The 26,772-nt window shown below is 29.4% G+C and overlaps 2 protein-coding genes across 5 annotated transcripts; both read left to right on the top strand.

The window, feature by feature from the left end:
- Positions 1 to 4,438: 4,438 nt before the first annotated feature.
- Positions 4,439 to 23,419, top strand: LOC149885578 (uncharacterized). 4 transcript variants are annotated; one of them, XM_090094418.1, is made up of 11 exons: positions 4,439 to 4,550; positions 5,862 to 5,966; positions 6,149 to 6,533; positions 9,496 to 9,862; positions 10,111 to 10,753; positions 12,105 to 12,297; positions 15,269 to 15,688; positions 15,871 to 16,149; positions 17,781 to 17,935; positions 18,044 to 21,152; positions 22,098 to 23,419. In XM_090094418.1, the coding sequence occupies exons 4-11, from the start codon at positions 9,849 to 9,851 to the stop codon at positions 23,159 to 23,161; spliced, it is 5,877 nt and encodes a 1,958-aa protein (XP_089950544.1). In that variant the 5' UTR covers positions 4,439 to 4,550; positions 5,862 to 5,966; positions 6,149 to 6,533; positions 9,496 to 9,848; the 3' UTR covers positions 23,162 to 23,419. The 4 variants fall into 4 exon arrangements, with proteins under 4 accessions (XP_089950544.1, XP_089950545.1, XP_089950543.1 ...); XM_090094419.1 differs by having other exon boundaries at positions 4,439 to 5,622; XM_090094417.1 differs by lacking the exon at positions 5,862 to 5,966.
- A 1,243-nt stretch (positions 23,420 to 24,662) lies between these two features.
- Positions 24,663 to 25,432, top strand: LOC149885577 (uncharacterized). Its single transcript, XM_090094422.1, has one exon. The coding sequence runs from the start codon at positions 24,778 to 24,780 to the stop codon at positions 25,354 to 25,356; it is 579 nt and encodes a 192-aa protein (XP_089950548.1). The 5' UTR covers positions 24,663 to 24,777; the 3' UTR covers positions 25,357 to 25,432.
- Positions 25,433 to 26,772: the final 1,340 nt, after the last annotated feature.

Here is a 26,772-nt window from a genome sequence, read left to right as displayed (position 1 = left end):
GAACGGTATTGACATACTCCAGCATGACTGGCTTCTGGATAATGACTTCTAGATAATGACGCTCTACAAATGTCCAATTTGGATGACCATCGACTTGTAAAAGCACGCTTTCACAAAAAGCCTTTTTGACATCAGGGATTGTTGTAGCACGTGTATATTCTTTCATTTCAAAATATTTTACATTATCACAGGGTTTCAGATTTTTACTCTTGCAACAGGTTGGTGTATTTAAAAAATATTTTAGTACTGTAAGTCAGTGTCATGATAACAAACATAATTTTTGCATCAAATGACTATTACTAATAAAAAAAGTGAAAAAATAAAAGTTTATAGAAGAAAACAAGAAAGTTTTAACAAGTAAATGAAAGTAGCTAAGAGTTAACTTTTGGTAGTCATGATCCTCCAATCGCTAAAGAGCCTTATGAAAACTTCTACTTTCATGCAATCAGTTTTAAGATAAATGCTTTTGAAATCTTAAGTAACATTGGAAAATTTACAGCATGGCATGTTACCTGGCGAAAGTGAAAAATTAAAACCGATCAAATTTTCAAAGGTAGTTTTAAAAAAGGGCTGATACTGAAAAAGACAGAAGCAATTTACACAAGCCACCTTTCGCAGCGTGTAAAATGGAGTCATATGGAAAAGTAACTTACTTTTAAATTTAATTAATAATTACTTTTTAAAAATTGTATTTTATAATATAATTTTACCTCAAAATATATCTTACTTTTACATTTAAAAATGATTTATTTAAAAAAATATTAAATTTTTAAAAAACTTGCATTTTAATATACATTATATAAAAATTAAAATGCCATCAAATGTAAGTAAAATTTACTTATAAATTAGTTTTTCTATGTTTTATTTTATAAGTAAAATGAAGTGGCTATTAAAAGTAAGTTATTTAAAATTATTTTAGATTACCTAAGTTTGCATTTTAAATAACTTTTAATTACAATTAAAAGTAATCTATACTTAAAAAGTAAGTAAATTTACTTTTGGTCCACATTTTCTTTGAAAGGATATTTTCTTTGAAAGGATTTTGTATTAGAAAGTGAAATGCAGTAAAACAAAACTTGCAGTAAAGCAAAGCTAATTTAGTTTGGGGCGACAATCGTTCTTCACGGTTTTAGATTTTTTTTCTCTGTCCAGCTTAAAAATATCAATAATCGACTCCGGTCCATGATTATATTGGCAATTAAAACCATTCCTAGCGCCAGAACAGTATCGTATTCTCTATGAAAACCATTCTTAGAGCCTATTTTTTAAAAAAATTCAATTTCCTACCGAACATGGGAACATTTAACAAGTCTTAGGCTGGAACAATTATCTTTTTGGAAATTTTCATTGACGGAACGTATGGAATTCAGACGGAATCAGGAATAAAGTCATGATTAAAAACACTTTAGGAAAATATCCTCCTGAAAAAACCTCCCGGAAAAAATACCTAAATAGTTTTTTTACAAACTTAGATACGCTCATAGCAGCCGAGAGAATTTTCGGGCCCCGGGGAAGTTTTCTTAAGGGGCCCTCATTATGATCAATTAAATACCCAGGACCAAAAGAAGCGCGCTCTGGTCATTAAAAATGAAAAATAAAAGTTAATTAAATCTTTTAAAAGTCAGAACTATTTAAATATTTTAAAAATTACTTTAAAAAATTGTTTGTACACACGTGGGGCCCCGGGAATCTTCCCCGTCCACCACCCACCCACCCCTCTCGGTAGCCATGGATACGCTTTAGTATCATTTTATCATTCTATCAGATCTTTTCCTGTTTTTATTGTTTAATTCTTTAAATTTATCTATTTCTTTTTTATTTTTGTTTTATCGACTCTTTTTTTTTTTGGAATTAATGCAGCCGAGTGTACTGCAATTAGCCAATTACTTCAATACGACATTTCATCTGCATGACAATTCAAACTTGTAAGTGTAAATATAACTGTTTATTTCACTGACATCATTCACTTTTAACTTTTAACTTTGTCATCTTATTAAAAAACTAAAAAAAATTTTTAAGTAATGAACTAAAGTAAAAAGATACAACAAAGATATAAATAAATTAACAAAAATAAACAATAAATTATAAAAATATATAGTAATAAAGTGTTTTCTGACCTGATTTTTTGTAAAAAAGATGATAATACTGTTTAATAACAAAAAAATATTATATATTTAATATAATTTGAACTAATTTCATTAAACTTTTAAAGTTTTTTAACTTTTAGCTCTGTTTACATTGCAAAAAAAAAAAAAACAATAACAATTCAGCTGTCGCGCGCGTCAATTGTCCCAAAAATGCGCACTTTGTACGGATTGACTAGTTTATCCCTTTTTTTTTGACGAGTCATTTCAAGAATCTCGTAAAATCTCGTAATATCTCGTAATATCTCGAAATCCTCGCTTTATCTCGAAATGAAGTAAATACGAGATTCTCATAACTAATCTCGAAAAGAATCTCGTAACTCTCGAAAAAAAACTCCAAAGAATCTCGAAATTTTCGAGATTCTCTGAAATTTGCTATTTGCATGCAGAAGATAAATATCCAAAAGTTTTAAACAACATGGATTGCTAAAAAAAAACCATCTAGTCTCCACAACTTGTAAGCATATTCAATATCATTTTCATTTAAAATTTTTGTAATTCAGATAACTTTTGGTGAATAAAAGAAAAACCAACTATCTTTGTTAATAAACGTAATTTATTGTTTTCATTTTTAAAAGAACTTGTATTTTCAATTTCAGTAACTCTTTTAGTAATCTGTGACAATAGATTTTGACAATAACAAAAATACTTTTAAGAGTTCTAAGCTAGTTCTAAAAAATGAAATCAGAGATTTCTTGCAAGCTAGAGGAATCATTTGTAATCATTGCTCTTGCAAGAGTAATGATTACGAATATCATCAACAATATGAGTTAAATTATGAACGTTGTAACTCATAAAACCTTGTCCATACAAAACAGGGTCAGTGCTAACAAACCGATTTAAAAGCTGTTGTAAGTTTATTACCATTATGGTCATTGCTACAAATAATGCCAAGAAATGGTGATAAATTTGGTGTGAAAAAATGTCTTTTAGTTTAATCATGGCAGTATACAAAAGAAAATTGTTAAACTCTGTAACTTTCCATTGCTTAAACTCAGCCAGACTTTTGTGGTTGCTGGGCAAACTCAAACGACATTTTTCCATAAGTTGTAAAAGATACTCTGATGTGGCTGCCTTTTTGAGCACGTACAAGTTTAGATACATATGGACCTTCATACAAATATGTCAAGATTCTTTTAACTACACCAAGTTTTAGCAACACCAAATGGATTGTCTTAAAAAAATCCTGAAACACAAGGAAGAATTTTCCTTGAACTGCAAAAAAAATTTTGATGTTCTTTGTATCCACATAATTTAAACCCAATATCAGCTCTTAAAGGATAATCTAGTGCTTTAAATATAACATGCCTATTGATATATTCCCTATGAATTTCACCTGCATTATAACCATCATGACTGATAATAGATTTTAAAAATCGTCTTGCTGGAGTATCTCGACAGAAATATTTATAGAAAAATATTAACAGAAATATGTTTATAGCAATTTAGAAAAGTATTCCTAAAGTAACATGAAACAATTTTGCGAAAAATGCGAAATATTGCCTATTTCCTAAGTATTTCTGAAAATAACCGTGAAATATTTAAACGACTTGTTAACGGCTAAAATGCACTTCCTCTACTAATTATTTTAAGTATATTTAAGAAATTAGTGCCATAACATGAGTGATTCGAGATGGAATTTTCTTTCATTATGCAGTACGGTATTCTTTCATTCATATTCATTTCATTATGAAGTTCGGTATTCGACAAATTTGAAGAATGAGTAAACAACTCATTAAGTTTTGAAATCCCGTCCTTGATATATAGGCTTTACTTGCAATTAAAGATGGTTACATATCTCGTGACAGTCACGGAGTCAGACTAATTTCTCCCTAATGAATCTTTATAATGTATCTATAATAATAAGTTATATTGCTATTAATATAAAAAATGAATTATGCATTAAAGTTTAATGTATAATTCATCTTTTATATAAATAGCAATATTTATTATTATTATTATTATTATTATTATTATTATTATTATTATTATTATTATTATTATTATTATTATTATTATTATTATTATTATTATTATTATTATTATTATTATTATTATTATTATTATTATTATTATTATTATTATTATTATTATTATTATTATTATTATTATTATTATTATTATTATTATTATTATTATTATTATTATTATTATTATTATTATTATTATTATTATTATTACTATTATTACTATTATTATTAATGTTACTTTATTTATTATTACTATAAATTTTTTTACAATAAATCTTCATTTTGTTGTTCATATAAGTTACCAAATAATTTTTTTTCATTTCCAGCTGTTAGATTTTTTAAGATTTCTTAAGAGTTACTCATGCCAATGAGCTTATGGAACTGGCTGCTGAAAATGAAGAATAAAAATGAGGATAAAGCATCCCCTCTCAAAAAAGTATTTTTTGTTTAGTTTTTTTTATTTAAAAATTTAATCCAATAGTTTGTTAAAACACATACACCATTTGCACGTGAAATAATCTAAAATAATAAAGCATGAATAAAAAAAAATTGTTAACAAGCCCCATAATTATTCTATACAGCTCAGGACTTTTTCTTGATTTTGGGAGTATGAAATTTTTAAAATACATTTATTTGTTCTGTCCAGTAATATATTAATTCACTAAAGTATAAGATATTTTATTCACTAAAGTATAAGATATTTTATTCACTAAAGTTTTGTTAACTTATGAAAGGTGTTTAAGCATAAATAAAAACAGTTCAGTATACAATATGTAAAACAACATATTTTCAGCTTATGTTATGTTAGACAAGTAACACTATGCAAGTTTTTAAATGTTTTCAAAAATATACTTAAAAGACTACATGCATGGTGTTCAAGTTGAACATAACTTTATTGATAAAAATTAACATCAGAATGAATAATTTAAGTAGTGAGATATACACACAGGGCTCAATATAAAGAAAGTCACAGGCTTTAATGCCCATTGATTTATAGTTAGCATATATACTGCTTTTAAGCAAATAGTATTAGTGTTTGAACTGAAGAACCACTGTCTTTTGTGTTTCATTTATATATAAGTAAACTAATTTGCTTATATGACTCTAAAAAAATGTTTGATTGCAGCTGTATCTTCAAAAAGTATGATATATTCCGTAGTCATTTTCATAACAAATGAAAATTGCATGTTAATTGCCTTTTTGTAAATAACTTTTCCCATTTATTAATTAATTTTTGCATGCACCTGCAGAGGTTTTCATTTGTTCAGAGCTTTCCTTTTGATAATATCAATCATACCAGATTCCTATCTCTGTTGACAAGTGGTTTTATGTTTTAGTTAAAAGAGTTTAGTTTAACATTTTAGTTGAAAATTGCTAAATAAATGTTAAGTTTCTTCATTGCAAAGGTCCTGCTGTTCAGTCTTTTTTGTCTAGCAATAAGGATACCTTTTGGATATCAATAAATGACATTACAACAAAATTAGATTCTCTTTCTTCTGGAAGCACTGGTTAGTTTTATTGCTTTGATTATGATCAAATAAAATGTGCTCAGTACACTAAGAGATTTATGTGACAGATATATGGTTCCTTTGTTTTTTTTTCTGTCTAATTTTTCTGTTTTAATCCTGTTTTAAGCCCTGAATAAATATGAGAGAGTTATTCCAGCACAGCTTTTTTATTTTGTTGAATTATAAAGAGGCATAAACATTTTGACAATTTTTAACTACTTTTTCAGTTTTATTATTAGTTTAGACATGAAGTTATGTTTACTCTCAGTATACAATTGGCGTTAACTGTAGACATGAGCTATTATGCGGAACAAGAACCATCAGTATGTTTAAGTTTTTAAAAGGTAAAATGAGTGAAAGTTCTAAACCTAAAGATTTTTCTTGTTGCGCTTAATGGTTTGCAAGAAAACTTAAGTACAAGCAAATGTTAGTATAAGTAAATGTGAGGATAAATTATTGGAAACACTAAATTTTTTTATGAAATTTGTATGGTGTATAGTAAAACACTCTTTTTTTTTTTGGGTAGAATAATGATGTTACTAGGCTTCTCAGAGCATGCAAGTCTGGTAAATTAAAGGAAATAAAGTTGCTACTCCAAGAAGAAGCTTGGAAATCTGTTATTAACAATCAAGGTGGTGTATTTGGATACACACCACTGCATGAAGCAGTTGTTGCTCGAAAGCATGAAGTTGTCAAACTGTTGCTCGAATTTGGGGCAGATGTAAATTCAACATCAAACGGTAAATATACACCACTTCACATAGCTGCATCTCTTGATGCATGGAACTGCATTGAAGTGCTACTGGAATATGATGCTGACACAAGCTTACTCGATGAGTTTGATAAAACTCCATACAAAACAGCCCTACTAAACAATCGTGGTATTTCAAGTCGTCTTCTTTTCAGCAGGGGTAAATTTGGTTTCTTTTATTTTTTACCATTTTGTATTGTTCTTTAGGTAGGGTAAAACACCCAGTTATCCTCACCCTTGCCATCTTTGTTGTCTTAGCATTAAAAGTTAAATAGGACAACCAAGGAAAAGTGCTGGACTTAAAATGAATCTTCAACTTTGGCTAACATCTGCAAAAAATTCTGCTGGTGTTAAGTTAAAAGCAAATGCATAAGATGTGTTGGAATAAAGCAAACTTCTATTTCTTTCTTGATTTTAATATAAAATTTAATGAAGCAAATTTTTTTAAAGTTGCTATTTTTATTATTGTTATTTATCAAAAATATTAAGTGGTTTTGGTGTGACAAGCATAGACACAAAAATTATGTCTTTTCCATTATTCACCACTCTGTTATGAAAAGTATAGTTTTAAATTCTATCATAAAGTATAATTTTAAGTTTTATCATAAAGTAAGTAAATCCACTTGAGAGTCATTACTAGAGTTAATATCATTTGGGTTTATATTTTCATACGACTTTCAATTTTTGTTCAACTCTCCTAGTTTTGCCAGTAATATTAAATATAAATTGTTAATTCTTGAAGTCATTAACTTTCTTAGAGATCACATTTAAAACGCATCCTCCTCAGTTGTTTTTATTAATGTTTTAGCTTAAAAATTTTTTGCTAGTAACTTTAGTTAGAAAACTATACTTTAAGTGCTAAGAAAACCATTGCGTTGTTAGTGTCAGTCTTGGTTGATGACAAAAGAATATAATTGGAAATAAATCAGGAAACAGTTTGATAGATCCAGTAAAAAAGCCACTAGGACTTAGTGGTAAGTACTGAAATGAATTATTTCAATATTGGTTTGTATAACTATAGATAATTTTATTGAACATGTCTTCAAAGTGTGATGGTATTTTTTACTTATCTTTTAAACAGGTTGAAGTTATTCCTAAAATACCATCAAATCATTAAACTCAGACATAGTTTCATATTTATCAGGAAATAATTTATTGTTAATTAGGCAAGAAAATAAAGAAAATTTCTCTAAAGATCAAAGTGGGTTTCAATTTTTTCCTTCAAGTATCAAAAAAGACTAAAAAAGACTAAAACAAAATTCATTATGCTACTGCAGGAAAAGTTTCAGTTGTGCATACAGCTGAAACTTTTCCTGCAGTAGCATCAACTGTTTTCCTGCAGTAGCACCAACTGGCTCAACTGTTTGCAGCAGCAAACAGCTGTGTCTGCTTGCTTTTCAACCAGTTGAAATATGAATTTGTATTTCTAGTATTCTGTAGAGGTTTTATTATTTTCTTTGACAAAAAATTGAACTTGTGTTTGGCTTAACATAATTGAAATCTTCTTAACTTTATTGCTTAAAACATTTCAAGATATGTGATTATATGCTAAAAACATTTCAAGATATGTGATCGTATGATCTACCAAACATGACTCAGGAACTAACTATCACTAAGTAAAAAAAACTGGCTTGCAAATAATTTTTATTCCACCAAACACTACACTTCGTACAGCCCGCAGATGTTGTCCTGTTTGTGCTTTTGAAAAAATTTAGTTTCTTATTAGGTAAATCCTGTTTCAAACCCTGCTGGCTCAACTGTTTGCAGCAGCAATTGTCCATCTTCTACTGATAAGTTAGATGACAATAGCTCTTAGGAAAACATAGTTTTTAGCAATCACTATCCAATTTTTTTAATCCAAATTTTTGTTACCAAAGAGTTTTGCAAAACTGTTCAAGGCCATATGTAATGCAGTCATACAAGGTGATAAAATTCAAAATTTGTTTTGCAAATGTTGCTTGTATCCTTGTAATCCAGAAATGCCAGGCTGCATAAAACTAACAATTGATACTAAGTACACAGGCAATATATGTATATTTGAGAGTGTTGTTAATAATAGAGTAATAGAAGTTACTGCACAAGTTACACCAGTCCAAACTCTCCATGTCCAGGTGATGTAGAACATGTAGAAAATATTGATGAAGGAGAAAAAACTTTTAAATAAAAGGCAAAGTAAAATTTTTATTTCATTCCTAGACTTTTGTATTAAGTATATTTAAATTTATATTACAGGTTTAAAAATGGTTACAATGATGTATCATTTTTGATTTTACCATTTTTGATTGTTTTACAAGGTCACTGCTATGATGTTTTACAATTGAATGGTTTAATTTAGTGTTCCAAAAACATAGTGCAACTAAAACAGACACCCCTATCAGAACTCATTCTCAATCAAGATTTTTTAAGAAAAGCTGATACAGCTAGTCCTACAATTCCCTAAAAAAATTTGCAAGGTCTATCTAATGAACCCTCATTGTTGTGGCCTTCTATATGTCTTCTTTGTTTAATCTTTGAAAAATATCTTTAAAAAACATGAAAATTTCACTCAAGTTTTTTTTCAACATAGTTTTTATACTTCATACCGCAGGATAGTTTGTTAAGTAAAAAAGGGTTGTGCAGGAGCTACATGCAACTTCTGTTCTCACAAGTCTCGAAATTGTTTTTTATTTTATTATTTTTTGTTTTCTATAAAATTTGTTGGGTTGTTTTATTTTTCACCTTATTTATGAACAGAAGTCATCCTTTTAAGTGTATTATAAATAGCAACTATTCCTTAATAGAAAAAACCTTAAGATTGTTAATTTATTAAAAATACTTTAAAATAGCTTCTAAGACACTTTGTGAACAAAATTAAGGAGGGCTGGATGTTTTACACTTGCTTTAATTTGTCTGTGAATTTATTTGGTTTTGATTTATAAAGTTTAGTTTTTAAATGTGCTTTTTTTTGTTTTCAATTTTTGTTTGTTTAACCAAATTCAAAGAACTGATTTGTAACATTTCACATTTTTTGTCAATATAATCATATACTGGTGTAATCTATAAATAATAGTTATGTTAATATAAAGAATATGAAAAGTAAATTAATTTTTTGCAGAGTTTTTATTTTTGAGTGTTTCATCTAGATTTGTTGAGCTCTATTAAGCATGACCGCAATAAAGAGTTTGCTGGTTATCTTGAAAAAATACGATCAGAAGATGTCACTCCGGATTGTTTTGAAAAATGTCTGAAGGTAGCACTTGAAAAAGACAATTCTGATGCTGTTGGATTATTATTTCAACGTAAACCACGTAATGTAAAAGAATGTTTGAGTAATGCACTTGAAAAAGCTGATTGTTCAAAAAGTACCCTTGTGCTGTTATTGTGCTATGCTGTTGAAAAGCAGTTCAATAGTGTTATAAAGGTTATTTGTGAGACAAAAGATTCTGAATTGGACAAAGCTCAATGGACATGTGACATTCAAATTTCTATTGAAAAAATGCAACAGTTAAAGTAATAGTTTAAAATATTTTTTTCAGTTTTTTTCTAAGTGGTGTCTTGAGTCTTAATCTGTTAACATTGTATTGTTTTTACCAAATGATAATGTAATCCATTTTTTAAAAAACTGCAAAAAAAAAAAAAAATGATTGTAAAAATTGGGAGCAAATATACTATTGCTTAAACAGTTTATAAAAAAAAGTTGAATATTTATGTTGGAAATCTTGTAGATTCAAACATTTTTTTTTCTTTACTGCCTAAAGGTTGTTTGTAAAAGAGATTAAAGATTTTTTTGCATTCCCAGTTAGCATTGGTTGCAATCCATTGGTTGAAAATTATGAAGCAGTCAAATGTATATTGTGTAACATATTTTGTGATAAAAACAAACTTGTTGCTAATTGGAGAGGGCTGTTGTTGCGTTCTGTTCAGGAAGATTGGTTGAAATGCATAAGTAACTACAAAGACATTGTACTAGCGCATAACAAAATCAAAAGTATTTCAACTGCTGATATTTGGATCCATCTTGGAAGTGTGGAAAAACTAAATCTTAGTTCGAACATGTTGCAAGAAGTTCCCTCTGACTTGCTAAAGCTTCCAAAGCTTCGTAACTTAAATTTATCATCGAATAAGTTGAAACATTTACCAAATGTTAAAGAATGGTCGCCATATCTTACAACATTATCTCTGGACAATAACTTGCTGGAAAGTTTTCCATCTAATGTTGAAGGACTTCCAGTTAAGTACTTGTATATTGCAGATAATAGATTGGCCAGTGTTCCTGAAGGTATATGTAACTTGAAGTTTTTAGAAATACTGAGTATTAGCCGAAATGTTGATCTTCATGAGTTACCTGTGAGTATGGGGAAGTTGACTATGCTGAATGAGCTTGCATTGGCAGGTTTAACTGTATGTAAATGTTAATTTTCTTGTTTTTTGGTTTTGTTCTTGTTTTCTTCTGTTTTGAGATTTTATATTTTTATTAAAATCTGTAATTTTATTGATAATTAAAAAATTAAATGTTCTAAAGTTTTTGTCAAAAAGTGTTGAACAATCAAATGTATTTGAAAATTCCAAAAAATTCAAATAAAAAGTTTCGGAATAAGTTTATTTCAATTCAAAGCATAAAAAATCATGTTCCCCCTTTTGACAATACTGCAAGTGCTATAGTTAGTTGTCGATGTTAGGGCCCCATTCTTTACATGTGGCAAGTTTAATTTATTTACAAAAGTATTAGTTACTGTTAACTTTACCAATTCATTTTCAAAATTTCACTATTTACTTGGTTTTCATGATAACCAATGACAACTTTCTAAAAACAATCACTTAAAATCAAACAGTTAATAAAAATCATAAGTTTTTGAAATACAATTTTATCTGTAACAATATTTACTTGGTTTTCATAGTAAATGTTAACTTAGTTTTCATAATAACCAATGACAACTTTTTAAAAACAAAAACAAACCGTTAATAAAAATTAGGAGTTTTTGAGATAAAGCACAATTCATTTACAATCATGTTATAAAATTGTGTGGAAGCACTTAGACAAAGTGGTGGATTCAATTGATGTTGCTTAGTTATCTCGTACTAATGACTTTTAACTAAAAATGATTGCAAACATAGTTTGAGCAGTATTTTTATGACAGACAGGAGTTTTGTAGATTATGAACAAGTAAAAATTAAAAGCAAAATTTTGTAAAAGAGCTGGTTGGTAGAAGGGAAGGTGTAGAATTGTAATGTTGTGTTTGCTCTAAGAAAGTAACAACTCACTTGCAATTAAGCAATAAAGATTGGTTATAGCTATTGACTGCAAATTATTGGTTTTCAAATAAACAACTTTTGTCTCTAAAAGACTTGTCTCAAAAGTATTTAAGTTCAAGCAAAACTCCTTTTAGATAAAAGACTTAAAGACTTTTTCACAAGCCATTCGCATTGATTTTTAACTATTAATTCACCCCAAATCAGTTATTCATAATGTTATTGTTAAATTTAATGATTAAAGATAAGAGATTTTAAAATCTTTAAAGTAGGAACCTTAAAATTATTTCCATTTTTGCACCAAAACTGATTTGTAGGAAAATCAATAATTATATTAGTAAATTGATTTAAATGCAAGGTTTTAAATTTATCATTATAACACTAATTAGGTTCTAAACTAATCATTTTAATTGTAAATAAAACTTGACTTTTTTATTTTATTTAAAATTTACGTTATTTTTGGATAAAATGTAATAAAACTTGAATAAAACTTGTATTCTAGATTAATAATCCTCCTGCTAAGCATTTAAAAAATACTAAAGATATTATGAATTACTTGAGAGCCCGATTACGATCTTCAGAACCTTATTTCACCATGAAGTTGATGATTATTGGGTTTGCAGAGCAAGGGAAAACAACTTTGCTTAAAAGGCTTCAAAATATAACAAGTTATAATGAAAATGTACCAACCCAAGGTAAAAATTTTTAATAAAGATCATTAACTTTCTAAAGTGATTTTTATTCTTTGTGTTTGTTTTTAAAGGATTGTTTTCTTAGACTTTTATGTATTTTCAAAATTTCTTGACTAGTTTGAACAAATATTTTTATTGCTTATTATTAATATTTTTATTGCATAAATGATTATAAATTAAATAATTTAATTTGATAGTTAAGACTCATTTGATTAAGCAATTATATCACATGAACCTTTTTTTTAACTTTATAACTAATAGAGTAATTTTATGTAAAAAGTTTTATATTTTTATATTGAATAATAACTTACCTTTTAAGGTCCCTTTATTTTTATGTTCAAAACTTGAGGGACATTTTTGAAATTGTGTGAAATCCAGTATGAAACCTATTAATTTTTTACTAATATATATAACTTCTATATAAGCCTATATAAAAGTAATTGTACATGTTTAAGAAGGCTCAAAAAATGATTTTCTTATGTACTATAATTTTTTACAGCACAGACAACAGATGCAAGTCAAGAGCACTTTCAGTTACTACCAATTTACAAGCAATAAGTTCCATTTTCTTATTGTCACCCTCCTTCTCCCTTTCCTCTTCTTCCTACAATTGAATTTTTTTGTTGTTGTTTTGATTATGAAATCAGTATTACTTAATATGCAGGAAAAATGCTTTGAATATTCCAGAAATATTTAGAAAAAATGAATAGCAATTTAATTAGGTAAGTTCAAACTTCAATGTGAAGAACATAGTTGCATATATTTGATTTTTGCAAAATATTGTTAAAGGGTGAACCACCCAAAGCATATTAAGATCTCTCGTGTTAAAGAAGGTTAAAGGATTTTGATGTTAAAGAAGAAAAAATCTGCCGAGATTACTGAAGCTGTAGGAGGTATCACAGGCAGCCTGTTTGATTCTCTTATTCTAAATATGAATAAGGAAGGATAACCAAAAGATACAAAAGTTTTTTGGAAAGTGGTATTGATGGATCCTGTTGTTATACTGCTACACAAAATCCACTAAAACCTACTCATCAGAAGTCCTAGTTTTGATGATAAATGAGTAGGGGTGATTGTCAAACAATTCTTAAAGGGCTCTTAGACAAAAGTTGCAGGTTATGCCTTGCATACAACTCTTTAATGAAGGCAATCCATGGATCCTGAAGTATATCATGCACTAATATATATTCACTTTTGACTGTAGAATGAGCTTGGAAAATAACTAATGTTTGGCAAAGTAATTAATTATTTGATAAATTATTTAATTCTTAGTCTTAGGAGTTCTTAAAGTAAATTTGCAGGTTACCCTGAATGATAAGAATATTACCCTGAATAAGATAAAATGCAGATTTGCAGGTTATACCCTACCTAAAATAACGTAAGCAAACACAGTTCATGCATTTAAACTAAATTAAACAAAGTATACTGATTTTTAATTAATTCAGACAAAACTTTCCTTTAGAAAATAACGATTTTTAAGTATATTCATAAACTTAAAATATTTTCTGACAGAATGGAGGAAGTTGTATAAAATTTAGTGAAAATAAAAGCCTATTGAATTCCAGAGTCTTTAATTGAAATCTCAAGTTACAGTCTGTTGGTCTTCAGGGAATAATAATGGACCACACTGAAACCAGATTCAGAAAGTAATGGAAAAAACAAAACTATCTGAGTCTAATACAGTTGTCTGTTTATAAACAGATAACTGCGGATGAAGGATTGAGATAACCAGTTTTAGTTAAGAAGTTCTTGTTTCTTTCATGTACAGTACCTGTGTAACTTAAAGTACAAGAAACAGAGGAATTTCTGTGGCCTAACCCAAAAGCTTCCTCAATCCACTACTGTAACCCTATTCAATTCCAGTACATAAAAGTAAATGTGGAAATTGTTTAAGCAGAGTATGATTTTTTTTAATGTTAACTGAGTTCAACAACCAGTCAAGCATAAATTTGAATGTACTATGACTGATGAACAGGTTCCACTTTCTTCACCTAATTAATAAGTTCTCACGAAATCGTACAAACAATACTCACAAATGTACAAGCACAATACAAACACAATACTCACAAATGTGTTTGTGAATTCAAAAGTATGAAACACTTTGATATTACTTTTAGTAGACAACCTAATCAACTGTCATTGGACCTGGGAATCCACGCTCTAAAAATACGACAAGATTAGTTTGTCAGAGTCATAAAACTTCTGCTAAAATACTTTTAGTTGATGGAAATTTTGTTAAAAATTCTACATTATCCCTTTAGTTTTGTCCTGTAAGTACCCAATAGATCCAAATAAACATACTGTATAGATACCTTCAAGGTATATCTTACATATTATGAATAATATCCCATATCTGCTGGAGTTAGTAAGATGATTGTGAATTCACACCAGGTTGTTAGAGATAAATCTGTTCCTAATAAACGTTGGCACCAGTTTATTACATTTGGGGGGGGGGGGGGAGGGAGGTGTGATACTATAATACATTTTAAAGTTCTATCCCTCCTCCTCATTTCAAATATACCTCCTGTCGGAAGAAGCTCAGGAAAGGTGTTAATTTTTTAACTTGTTTAATGTCATTATTAACATTCTTAATAATTTTTAAGTGTCATATATTGATGCTGTTCACTAGGTGATCCTATATGTTCCATAAGCTCATTTGACTATTTTAAGGTCTTTAAAAAAAAAGTTGTGAACTATGCCATATGTTCAAAAACACAAAATGATGTTATCATTTTTGACCATGGGATCCATCAGAGTCATGATAAGTGTACCACAGTGATATAAATGATAGGAGTATTCATAAGAACCAGGTTTTCATGCCATTTTTGAATAAGATAGGTAGGGGAGCTGAAGATGTTGTTATAAAGCAATAAAAGCAAGTCCCTGGAAAAGTTATATAAAGTTTATTGATAAATATTTAAAAAACAAAGGTGGTATTACAATATATGTATAAGTATATTTTACTCTCATGCAGGCATCGATGTTCAAGATGTTACTATAAATCTAAAAAAACCATTTACATTTCGTGTATGGGATTTTGCTGGCCAAGAGGACTACTTTGCAACGCATCAGTGCTTTTTATCTCCCCGTTCTTTATACTTATTGGTTTGGGATGTGACTAAAAAGAAAGAAGGTGTGCAACAGCTCAGACCATGGTTTGAAAATTTAATTGCACGTGTACAAACATTTTATGTCATTGTGGTTGCCACAAAATTGGACCTCCTTAGTAACGAAGACATAAATAAGTGTGAAACCGAAATGCAGAAGGCAATTAAAGATCTTTTAGATGGGATTCCTGCTGTAAAAAATATGAGAGACTGCGATCAGAATTTTGATAACAGGCTTCAAACATTTTTTATTTCTCTAAATACAAGGTTTCCTGATTATAGTAAAAGTAGGTTGGTTGCTTTTAATTTAAAATGGTTGTATTTTATTTTGTTTACTCTGTTAAATACATGAGAGTTCAAAAGTAAGTATTTTTTACTTTAAGTTATTTATCTAGTGATAAAGTGAAAAGAGATTGTCTTACATTAATTATGTTGTTTCTAGTTATGCTAAATTATGCTAACTATATAGATATTCAAGAACTTAGAAAAAAAATCTATCATATGGCAGAAAGTATGACATGTGATGGAAAACAGAGTGGCGATAAGATAATGGGTATGAAGGTTCCACAAAGCTATAAAAAGTTGGAATCAGAGATTATTGAAAGAAGGAATTTGAAAGAGAGAAACCATGAAGTTCCAATTATTAGTAGAGAAGAGTTTGTTCAAATTGGCAAATCACTGAAGTGTACTTCTGACCAATTTCATGATGATGATATTGAAGCAGCTACTCAGTTTTTGCACTACACAGGTTTTATAATTTATTATTATTTTTTTTTATTTATATGAAATAAATGCTTTCATATTGTTAGCACACCATACAAATTTGGTTGTCAAATCAAGAAATATGACTGACACAGGCGCTACTGTAATTGAAGAGGGCTGAGCAAGCAGCCAAGAAACTAAACCTAGACAAACAAGTTGCCAATAAACTGGTCAGGAAACAAGAAAAAAATGCGAAGGTTAAAAAAAAAAAAAACTTTAAGAAAAGAAAACAAAAAACATAGTTGAAACAAAGTCATCTGGTTAAACAAGTCCAGGGTGCTCTCCTCCGAGCAGTGGACTATATCTCCTTTGCCAAAGAAGCCATAGGGGATATAGTCCACTGCTCGGAGGAGAGCGCGCTTTAGAGAATATTTGGTTGTTGAGTAGAGCAAACCATACCCTCTAACATGGACCATAGTTTGTTGTGTAATTGGATTCAAGCCTGGGCTACCCTGTGGCCATTAACCTGTGAAAACGAGTTCTGGAACGCTGTTTTTTAACCACTTATGAGTCGATTTCGCCTTATGGATTGAAGCAGAATCTTGTTGAAAGGTCCACGGCTTGTTTGCAAATAATGTCATGTTGAGAGGACTTTCGATCTTTTGCAAACTATCAGATTGATACACTTTTGCCGAAGTATAGGCTTTCTACGAAAAATCTTTTCTCATCAGTAAACATAATTCGTCTGCAGTCTTTGTTCGCGTACCGGCAATATAGCGCTTTCGATTTGCATTATTGCAATAATGTTGGTGTAAAATCTCTAGGATTGAAAAATGATCCTGTTACTTTGGAGAGGCTATGTATTTAACCGTTACAAAATAGAAGAGGAACCCAAGCTGCTTCACCAACAGAATATATAACAAAAAAGAGGTCTGTGGAGAGCAACGCACTAATAAACTAAACCATTAACAGTAATTAAATAATAAATGTCACTTTTATCAAAACCATTAACATTAATTAAACTAATAATGCCACTTTTAACAGTTGGATTTCTCGTGGGCTACTGGATTTCGGACGGTCGATTATTCCACCAGTATTTTACAACAATATTTTTATATGTATTATGTATGATTGATATAAAAAATGGTGGAGATAAAAAAACATCTTTTTGTTTAAAAATGAAAAATAAAAATATGAATTTCTATCAAAAGAGAATTAAAGTAGATACAATTATAAAATGCAATCATAATAGGTGATAGTATATTTTTCAGTTGTTAGTTATCTTCGACTTTTTCTAGAGATAGATAACCATTCTTTGAGGCATTATTTGAGGATATAATATATGTTTGTATCTTTCTGAAATATTATAACAAAAAAGTAATAAGGGGGAGAATGTTATTAAAAAGGCTATAAAAAACCATCGGTCAAAGAGTGTTGTACTGTTCATTTTTATTTGTTTTTTATGTTATATTTAGTTCGATTCATTTTGTTACGTTTAAAACCTTTGTTTTGTTAAACCGGTTAGTCATATACCAATTATCATACATTATAAAAGTTACTTTGGAGAGTTTAAGCATTAAATGGTATGTCAATATACACAGGTCAAAGGGTTCAAGTAATAACTGATTTTATAGATAATTCTTTTTCGTGTTGGTGTTATTGAAATTTTTTCTTTAGGTACCATTCTCCATTTTGACGGTGCAAACGAAGGTTTAAAAGATCTTTTTTTCATTAGTCCATCTTGGGTTTGCAAACTCATGTCAAAATTTATTACAACGGATTTTGTGCATTCTTTTGTTCATAATGGAATCTTAGAAAGAAAGAATATTTCGGTGAGTAAGCATTTATAGTCATAAAAAAGTAAAGTTTATATAATTTCTTACAGTGAAAATTATAAAAATGAAATTTACAAAGTAATGTAAATTTCTTTCTTTTTGCAGTTAATTTTAGGGAAAGATTGGGGAAGTGAAAATCCAGATGTGGTTAAAAAGTATTTGAGGTTACTATGGAGATTCCAGATAGCTTGCGAAATTGATGATCATAGAATTCTCGTTCCACCAAAACTTCCGGGCAAGGCTCCAAATCGTTCTCCAATCATTGATACGAACTGTTTACTGACACGTTATTATTTTTTTAGCTGCATACCATATGGTTTCTGGGCTCGATTTATCAGTCGTTTTTTGTTAATAACTAAAGAAATGTTGTTACCTAATCCTGGTAACAAAGCGAAGCCTGAATTTTCAATTATAAAAAATAAGGGGCTGTCAAATGAAAAGCAAGAGTTGGATGCATCTTATGATAAACTAGATGAGCAGCCTCCAAAGATAAACGATATGAACATTTCAGGCATGTTGTTTGTTGCATCCACTCCAAGGACTGAATCTTGCTTAAATCAAATGCATCCAGGTCCGCTCTTTTCAGAAAAAGTCGTTCAATGCTCAAATAAAACTGAAGAGCCGAGGATTAATACCTCATCAGTTGATAATTCTGTAATAAGGTGTGTCCCTGTAAGTCGCTTTTCTAATAGCTCGGACACGTCAAATGAGTCACTTAGTTATTCACATTCAGATATTTCCATCAGTAGTGCATCCTCACCTGAACTTAGTGGTTTAAGGAACGATAAAAGAATTAGTGCAACAGATAAATTAGATCAAACTCGAACTAGCTATAGTTCAAATAAAGAAACTAGCGAGGATAGTAGTGATGAAGCGGCCGATAGGGAGAGACTTTCCGTTAGTAGTAAGAATTCGATTGATTTTGACAAAAATGCACTGAGTAATTTTCAAAGTTATGAAACTGAGATAGAGAATAAATTGCCAGAACATCAAAATGATATGAGCCATCAAAATAAAGGAGATGGAAACGAGGAAATCAATATATTACCTAACCAAAATGGAATAGAAAATGACAACCCTGCAACTCTAACTAAGATCAATAATCTATCGCTAAAAAATGAAGTCGTTCAGGAATTTGCTGAAGATAAAAAAAGGTATGAAATTAACAATATTCAGAGCGAATATGACGAAGGAAAACAGGTGTTGTCCGCAGGTCACGTAACAGATACACAGGATTGTGATGTTAGACAAGTTTGTAATGAAGATTGTGAGGAAATCAATGAACTTAACCAAATAAGTTTGATGCAAAACTTGGAGCTTTCTCGTGAAGAAGATAATAAAAGTAATCATTCCTTTTCAGTCCCAATAATCTATGGTCAGGAAGTATTGCAACCTAACTCGAATTATAATCTGAGCAAAGAGGTTGATGATAACAATCTCAAGCATGAGTTTGATGAGCTCGACGCCTCTAAGTCTGACTTTAACAAAAGCCATATTTCTGAAGATGTCAACCGTCACTCTGATGAATATCTTACTCAAGTATCTGCAGACTCCGTCACAAAGAATCGTGAGGAAGGAAGTCTCACTGAAACTAACCAGGAAAAGGATATAAAGCAATCAGACGATAAAACTGATGGTTTTATAAATATTTTTAATTTCAGTTCGCCTGTAACTTCTGTCCAAGATTTTGATAGCAATCAAAATAGGGAAGTTGATGATATCGAAATTCAACTTATTGACGAGCTTTCAAACAACGATGAAATGTATGAAGAAAATTTTGAAGATTGCGGAGAACTAGCTTATCTCTTAGATAATAACTATTTAACTTGCTGGGATAAGGGTATTGCATTCGACCATCCTCAATTGTATTTTTCCGTACAACAATTACCTGAATCAATTGAGCCAGATCGAGAAACTATTGAAATACACGTCTCAAAATCTCTTCTGGGCTATCGTGTCCTCAGCTACGTTGTTGATCATGTTCGAACACTTTTAAGAGAATGGTACGAGGGATTGGTTATGTCAGGTAAAGAACCTCAAGTTGTTTCATGCCTAGCATGTCCTGTTTGTACAAGCCTAGGTACTTATCCACCTTCACTATTTAAGATAAGCACTGCCTTTGAGAAAATATATAAAGTTTCAGAAGACAACACTTGCAAGTTGCTTTGTGAACGAACCCATGTTCCTAGGACAGTCAACATAACAGAATTTTGTCCAGATCTTACTTTTCAGGATTTGCCGAAAACAATGAGATTTACCAACAGCGATATTCAATGTGAGCAAACCGAGATCAACAAACTTGGAGAAGGACAATTTGGGAAAGTATTTCGTGGTTTGTGTAAAAAAAAAATACGAGCCGCAATAAAGTTCTATAAGTTTGACATGAACAACGCAGATGAGTTGTCGTCTTCTTTGGATAACTTTTATGAAGTTCGTCAAGAAATCATAATGCTGAGCAAACTTCGTCATCATCCTTACATCATTCAGTTCTTGGGTTTTTCGCTTCAGCCAGATTTATGTGCTGTGATCGAGTATGCAGAGCATGGTGCGTTATCAACAATCATTTACAAAAAATGCATAGTCATCCCGCGTATTGTAAGGTTTCGAATTTGCCAGCAAATTGCAAGTGCTGTAGCATTCATGCATCAGAAATACATTCTTCATCGTGACATTAAGTCAGATAACATTTTGCTTTTCTCCCTCGACCATGACGCAAGAATAAATATCAAGTTAACAGATTTTGGCACAGCTAATTTCATGAGTCCTTGCGGCATGAACACGTTTTTCGGCACAAAAGGCTACGCTGCTCCAGAAATGATTTTGTATAAATCTTCTTTGGATGAGTACACTTCGAGCGTAGATATATACTCATTTGGTATTGTTCTCTACGAGTTAATTTGCTACCGTAGACCATTCCACGACGTTGTCGAACCGTATGAAATAGATCAAAACGTCAAATATGGTTTCCGACCAAAGTTTTATGATATTCCTTACGCTTCTTATGGACTTGTTAATTTAACGAGACTGATGACATCAATGTGGGATCAAGAATCTTCCAAAAGACCCAGAGCTAAGGATGTTTTGAATTTGTTATTGTCTCCAACCTTTCAACTAGTTTTCGGCATAAAAAAGTTGCCGTCAACACATAACCCACGCGAGTTATGTTATATCAGGAGTACTAATGAGCTTTGGATTGCATGCGATGACAAGAAAGGTAAATATAGATTGGGTATAAAATGGTGGTTTTTAAATAAAAGATAGTAAATTTTTTATAGTCTGCGCGCATTTTTTACAGATAAGTATTTTTGCGTTTTTTTTTTGGTTCAAAAAACTTTTCAGTGTATAAACAACAAACTACAATATTTTATATAATTTATTTATATATAATTTATATTTATTTATATATAATTTATATTTATATATTTATAATTTATATTTATATATTTATAATTTATATTTATATATTTATAATTTATATTTATATATTTATAATTTACAAGTTATTATTACAAAGAGCTTCAAAAAACCTTAAATTCCGTGATGATTGTTAACCCAGTTTGATTGTTAACCCAGTTTGATTGTTAACCCAGTGAAAAGTCCAGTTTTTCTCTTTGTAAATTGGTAAATCTAGCCTCAAAGTATATTGATGTTGCAATATCTGTTTGTCATTATGCAACCGTTAAGTTTTGCAAAAAATGCCTATTTCTCATACTGCAAATTTTAAGCATTACAAAAAAATAAAGGTATTAAAAGTGAAATCAATATATAATAAAAAAGAGGTTGTGGAGAGCAACGCACTAATTAACTAAACCATTAAGAATAATTAAACTAATAATGGCACTTTTAACAGTTGGATTTCTCGTGGGCTACCGGATTTTGGACGGTCTATTATTCCACCGGTATTTTCGAACAATATTTTTAATGACTGACAATTTGAAAAATGACAATATACTTTTTCTTTTTTTTTTTGTTGTTTTTCTTGAGGTCTATTAGATTTACTAGGTTTATTAGATATATCTCTACGTTTTACACAAAATACCTCATTGCCATACTGGGAAACAACAGGCTTTACACAAAAATTAAAAAAAAAAAAAAATTAAAAGTTACCAAGAGTAATATCAAGATTGATAACTTAAAAAATGATTTTTTTTTTCTACAGGTCAATTTATTATTATCATCAACATGGAAAGTTTTGAAATCGTCCACCAAATAAAAGTTGATGGAAAAGAATTTGGATTAGACAGTTTCAATATGTCATCTATTAGCCTTGCGGGAGACGAGCATGTGTGTGTTGTGTTACGAGGTCTTCAGGATGCCATCTTAGTTTATAAAATAAAAAAGCGCAGCTTGGCGAAAAGTTATTCTCTTGAGGACTCTAATGTTGTTTCAGTTTCTGCAAATCAAGAGTGGGTTTTTCTTGGATTTCATAATGGTCGCTGTTGCAAGGTTTCTTTGAGAAATTTTATAAATGGTAAGATGTTGAAAAACCTTCAAGACATTCAGTTAAAAGAGAATTTTCAGTTAAAAGAAAATTCTTTGATTTCTTCTGTGTTGCTGGGCGAAACAATAATTTTGCCATCTGGTCGATCGATTATTCATTGCAATTTAAAGAAGGATGAAGCAGGAATGACGCAATCTCACAATGAAAGAAACGTCCGAGAAATTGTTCTTTCTTTTGATGAAAAAACGTTTTTTGTCTCCTTTCAAAGTAGTCCTGAGATTTACATCCATAAAACGGACTCTAAAGAACTTTTGCATAGCTTTAGCTGTCGTAGTGACATACTGTCATGTTCACCTGCAGCTCAGAACGTGGACCTCAGAGTATCGTGCATGTGTTCAGTCGATAACATGTTGTGGGTTGGTACTGGAAGTGGGCATATCCTCATTTATGAAGTTCGTAAAGGAGGAGATGCTTTTAACACCGTACTTTTACAAACACTCCATCCATACATAAACGAAATGAGAAAGCTTGTGCTTGTTCCTACGACTCAAGAACGCAAAGATGGCGTAAAATATCTTATTGTGAGCACCGGAAAAGAATTAAATGAGAAAGCTTTTGGAACGGGTTCGTTTTTCGAATTTAACGGTCAAGTTCCTAAAGATCAAACAGCAATTAATCAAAATCTTTGTAAAATCGCGGATGCTGATGAAGTAGGGGGGAAAGTAATTCTTGTTTGGCAAGTGTTAGCGGCACATCAATATCAAAATTTATCGTTGTCCTAATATGCGTGTTATGATATAGTTTTCACGCTTATCCTGAACTTATCGCGAGCATGCCAGTGCTTAACTTTGCAGTGGCTTTATTTGGCATTGTAGCTACAGGTTATCGAGAGGCGACATTAGTATTTGTCAATCAATCAAAAATCGATGTTAAGAATCGAAAACATGAAACCTAAATATTTAGGAATTTCATTTTTTGTTTTGTAAATTTACTTCTTTTAGTCTTTCAAGTTGTTTTTTGTTGTTTTTTTTTAATATTTGAAAAACATTTTTGTACCGAACAATTTTTATAATGGATTATGTATTAATTATATATTATTGTATATTATCTATATTAGTTATTAAATTATTTTACATGTCAAGCATTTTTATATATTATATAATATCATACTAGTTAAATATTATATCAAGCTGTAAGTCAGATGCACCTCCTTTTGAAAATAAATTTCGACGGTCCTGTTGGTGGTATGGCTCCACTTATTGCTTTTTAATTGCTGTTAAGAAGTAAATAAATAACTGCTTGTTATCATTTGGCCCAACGAAAATCGATGTTAAGAAAACATGAAACCTTATTAATTAAGAATGTCATTTGTAAATTTACTTTTTTTAGTCTTTCAAGTTGTTTTTTTTTTTTTTTGTTTGTTTGCTTTTTTTTGTTTGTTTTTTTTTTTAATATTTGAAAAACTTTTTTTTTACCGAACAGTTTCAATAATGGATTACTTTAACTATATGTTATTATATCAACTATAATAATTATCTTTTATGTCAATTATTATTATGTATTATATATTAGTTTTATATTATTATACACCATGCTAGTTAAATATTATATCAAGCTTTAGGTCAGGTGCACCTCCATTTGAAAATTAATTTCGACGGCCCTGGAGGTGCTTGTGAAGGCTCCACCTATTGCTTTTTAATTGCAATTTCGGAGTAAATAACTGCACCTTGTTATCATTTTGTCAAATGCAAGGCGGATTTAGTAACTTATGGTGGTTGAACACCCATGTAAGTTAGCAAAAGCTCGATAAGCCAATTCTATCATTCTGTTGTTCATACGAAAGACCTTAACAAACTCAACTACGTAATTCAACGATGATTCACCAAGTTGCTGCCGTTTTATCGTTTGACATACTGTCAGTGTATTGGTTGTATTCTGACTATTTTCGAATTCACCAGAACATCAATGTATCCAGTCGAGGGTCTAGTTAATAAGTTTAAAATGACTGCAAAGATGGAATATTGGAATTTATATTAAAAAGTCATTCGATATTAATTTCTCGAGTAGGTAAGCAGAAGATAGTATGGCTCACGATGTGACTTTAAATTATGCAAATTTTGTCGTTACGTCAGTTAACATTCCGTGAATTTTTGGATAATCAAAGCATTTTTTTGCCATTTTTACAAAGTTTCCACTCTGGCATTGGGATGAATTGTCGCCAATATATCTTAATTCACCATTCTTAACTTTAGACAATGAAGAAAATACTTTACATGACAAAATAAATTTCTTTCAAAATAAAAAAGCTACATATGCAACAGACGGATGTGACATTAGTTTACCTAAATCTAAAAATCTAGAGTTGTGAGAAAAAATAAAAGAAGAAAAAAGATGTATTATGGATTTAAAAAAAGAAAGTGTTTCTGCTAGGGGCTGTAGCGAGCTCCTTAGTTCAATCAAAAATCAATTGTATGAGGTAAATAAAAATGCCAATCCTTTCACAGAAGTATATAGTCTGTTACTGAAAGCGTCAAAGCTTTTACAAGAAAATACTACCCATGAGAGTAGTATACCTATTAGTCAGCACCAACATGCTAAATATTTTAAACTTTTAGATTTGCCAAAAAAATGTAAAAAAAATACATACTCGAATCGTTGTGGATTGGCTAAAGACAGAAAAATAGCTGCTGCCAAGATAAATTTTACAACATTGAAATGTCATGATGTTGATGTAGAGGAGGAAGTAGTTATGGAAGACATTGAGCTAGATGGCCTTCCTTCATTTACTTCTAATGTACCATATATGTCAATAAAGCCTGAAGGAGAGTTTGAAAAAATGCCTGCTATAAAAGAGAACTTCGAAGACACCTATATTTTAAACCCTTGTTTCAATATCACTGACCAAGACTTAAAATCAATTGATAGCAATGAAATGCTAGCTGACAACATCTTTGTGTGCCAATCCATAAATAAATAAATTGAAAAACATAAATGAATAACAAATTAAATAAGTAAAAACATTGATTTTTGCATCTTCTATGCTCAAAATGTGATGCCTTTTTGTCAAGACAGTATTGAGAGCATATTGTCAAGATCATGACAAATATGTTATTGAAAATAATTTATTGTTTCATATAGCTGGCAATAAAAAAATATTATTGTTAAAATTAATTGTTTATAAATTGTTTTAGATAAAATATATTGATATTAACTATTGTTACATTTTTTAGGCTATAAAGTTATTTTGACACTGAGTCAAAATAACTTTATAGCCTTTAATTTCTATTTAAAACATTCAAATTATGTTTATTTACTAACATTGTATACCATGCAATGGCTATAGAGAGATACTGGTATGTAGCAACATATCAGCTACATCTCTACGTAGCTACTACATAGCCTACATCTATGTAAAGAGATATAAAACTATGTGGATTCCCCCTATATTTATAAACTGTTATTACTATTGTTTTTATTATTATTGCTATTACTATTACTATTTTTATTATTATAATTACTATTATTATTATTATTATTATTATTATTATTATTATTATTATTATTATTATTATTATTATTATTATTATTATTATTATTATTATTGTTATTATTATTATTATTATTATTGTTATTATTATTATTATTAATATTATTATTATTATTATTATTATTATTATTATTATTATTATTATTATTATTATTATTATTATTATTATTATTATTATTATTATTATTATTATTATTGTTATTATTATTATTATTATTATTATTATTATTATTATTGTTATTATTATTATTATTATTATTATTATTATTGTTGTTGTTTTTTTAAAAAATTTAAATTCAAAAAAAAATTACCCTGACAAATAATTAAATTAAAACAATCAATGTTATTAGTATAACAATGACTATAATACTTTTAAGTATAATAATAAGTTACTGATTGACAAAAATGGTATCACTTATAATTAATTTGATCAGAGGACAACACAGGTTATGTCTTCTTCTAGCACTTGAACGACTAAAAAGAATTTTAAAAAGTGTAATATTACACTTATATTTGTTTAAAAATAGTAATAAAAACAATTTTTATTTAAGTGTATTTACACCTGTATTTATTCAAAAATAGTAATAAATACACTGATTATTTTTATTATTAATCTTATTATGATGTTCTGTTAAGTTTTAACTTTCTATTATTACTTGCACTATTTGTATATACTAATTTCCTTGAATGTAATACTTTTCAGAATATATTAGATTTGATTTAATACGGCTGTTTGTTTATTTGTTTATTTTTATTGCGCTTTGATTATCCAAAAATTCACGCAATGTTAACTGACGTAACGACAAAATTTGCATAATTAAAAGTCACATCGTGAGCCATATAATC

The sequence above is a fragment of the Hydra viridissima genome, unplaced genomic scaffold, assembly GCF_058129835.1.
Source record: "Hydra viridissima isolate aposymbiotic clone 2 unplaced genomic scaffold, HvirCarnegie_v1 scaffold_7, whole genome shotgun sequence".
Lineage (NCBI taxonomy): Eukaryota > Metazoa > Cnidaria > Hydrozoa > Anthoathecata > Hydridae > Hydra > Hydra viridissima.
The sequence above is the reverse complement of the archived record's forward strand: the minus strand, read 5'-3'. Positions and strand labels throughout refer to the sequence as shown.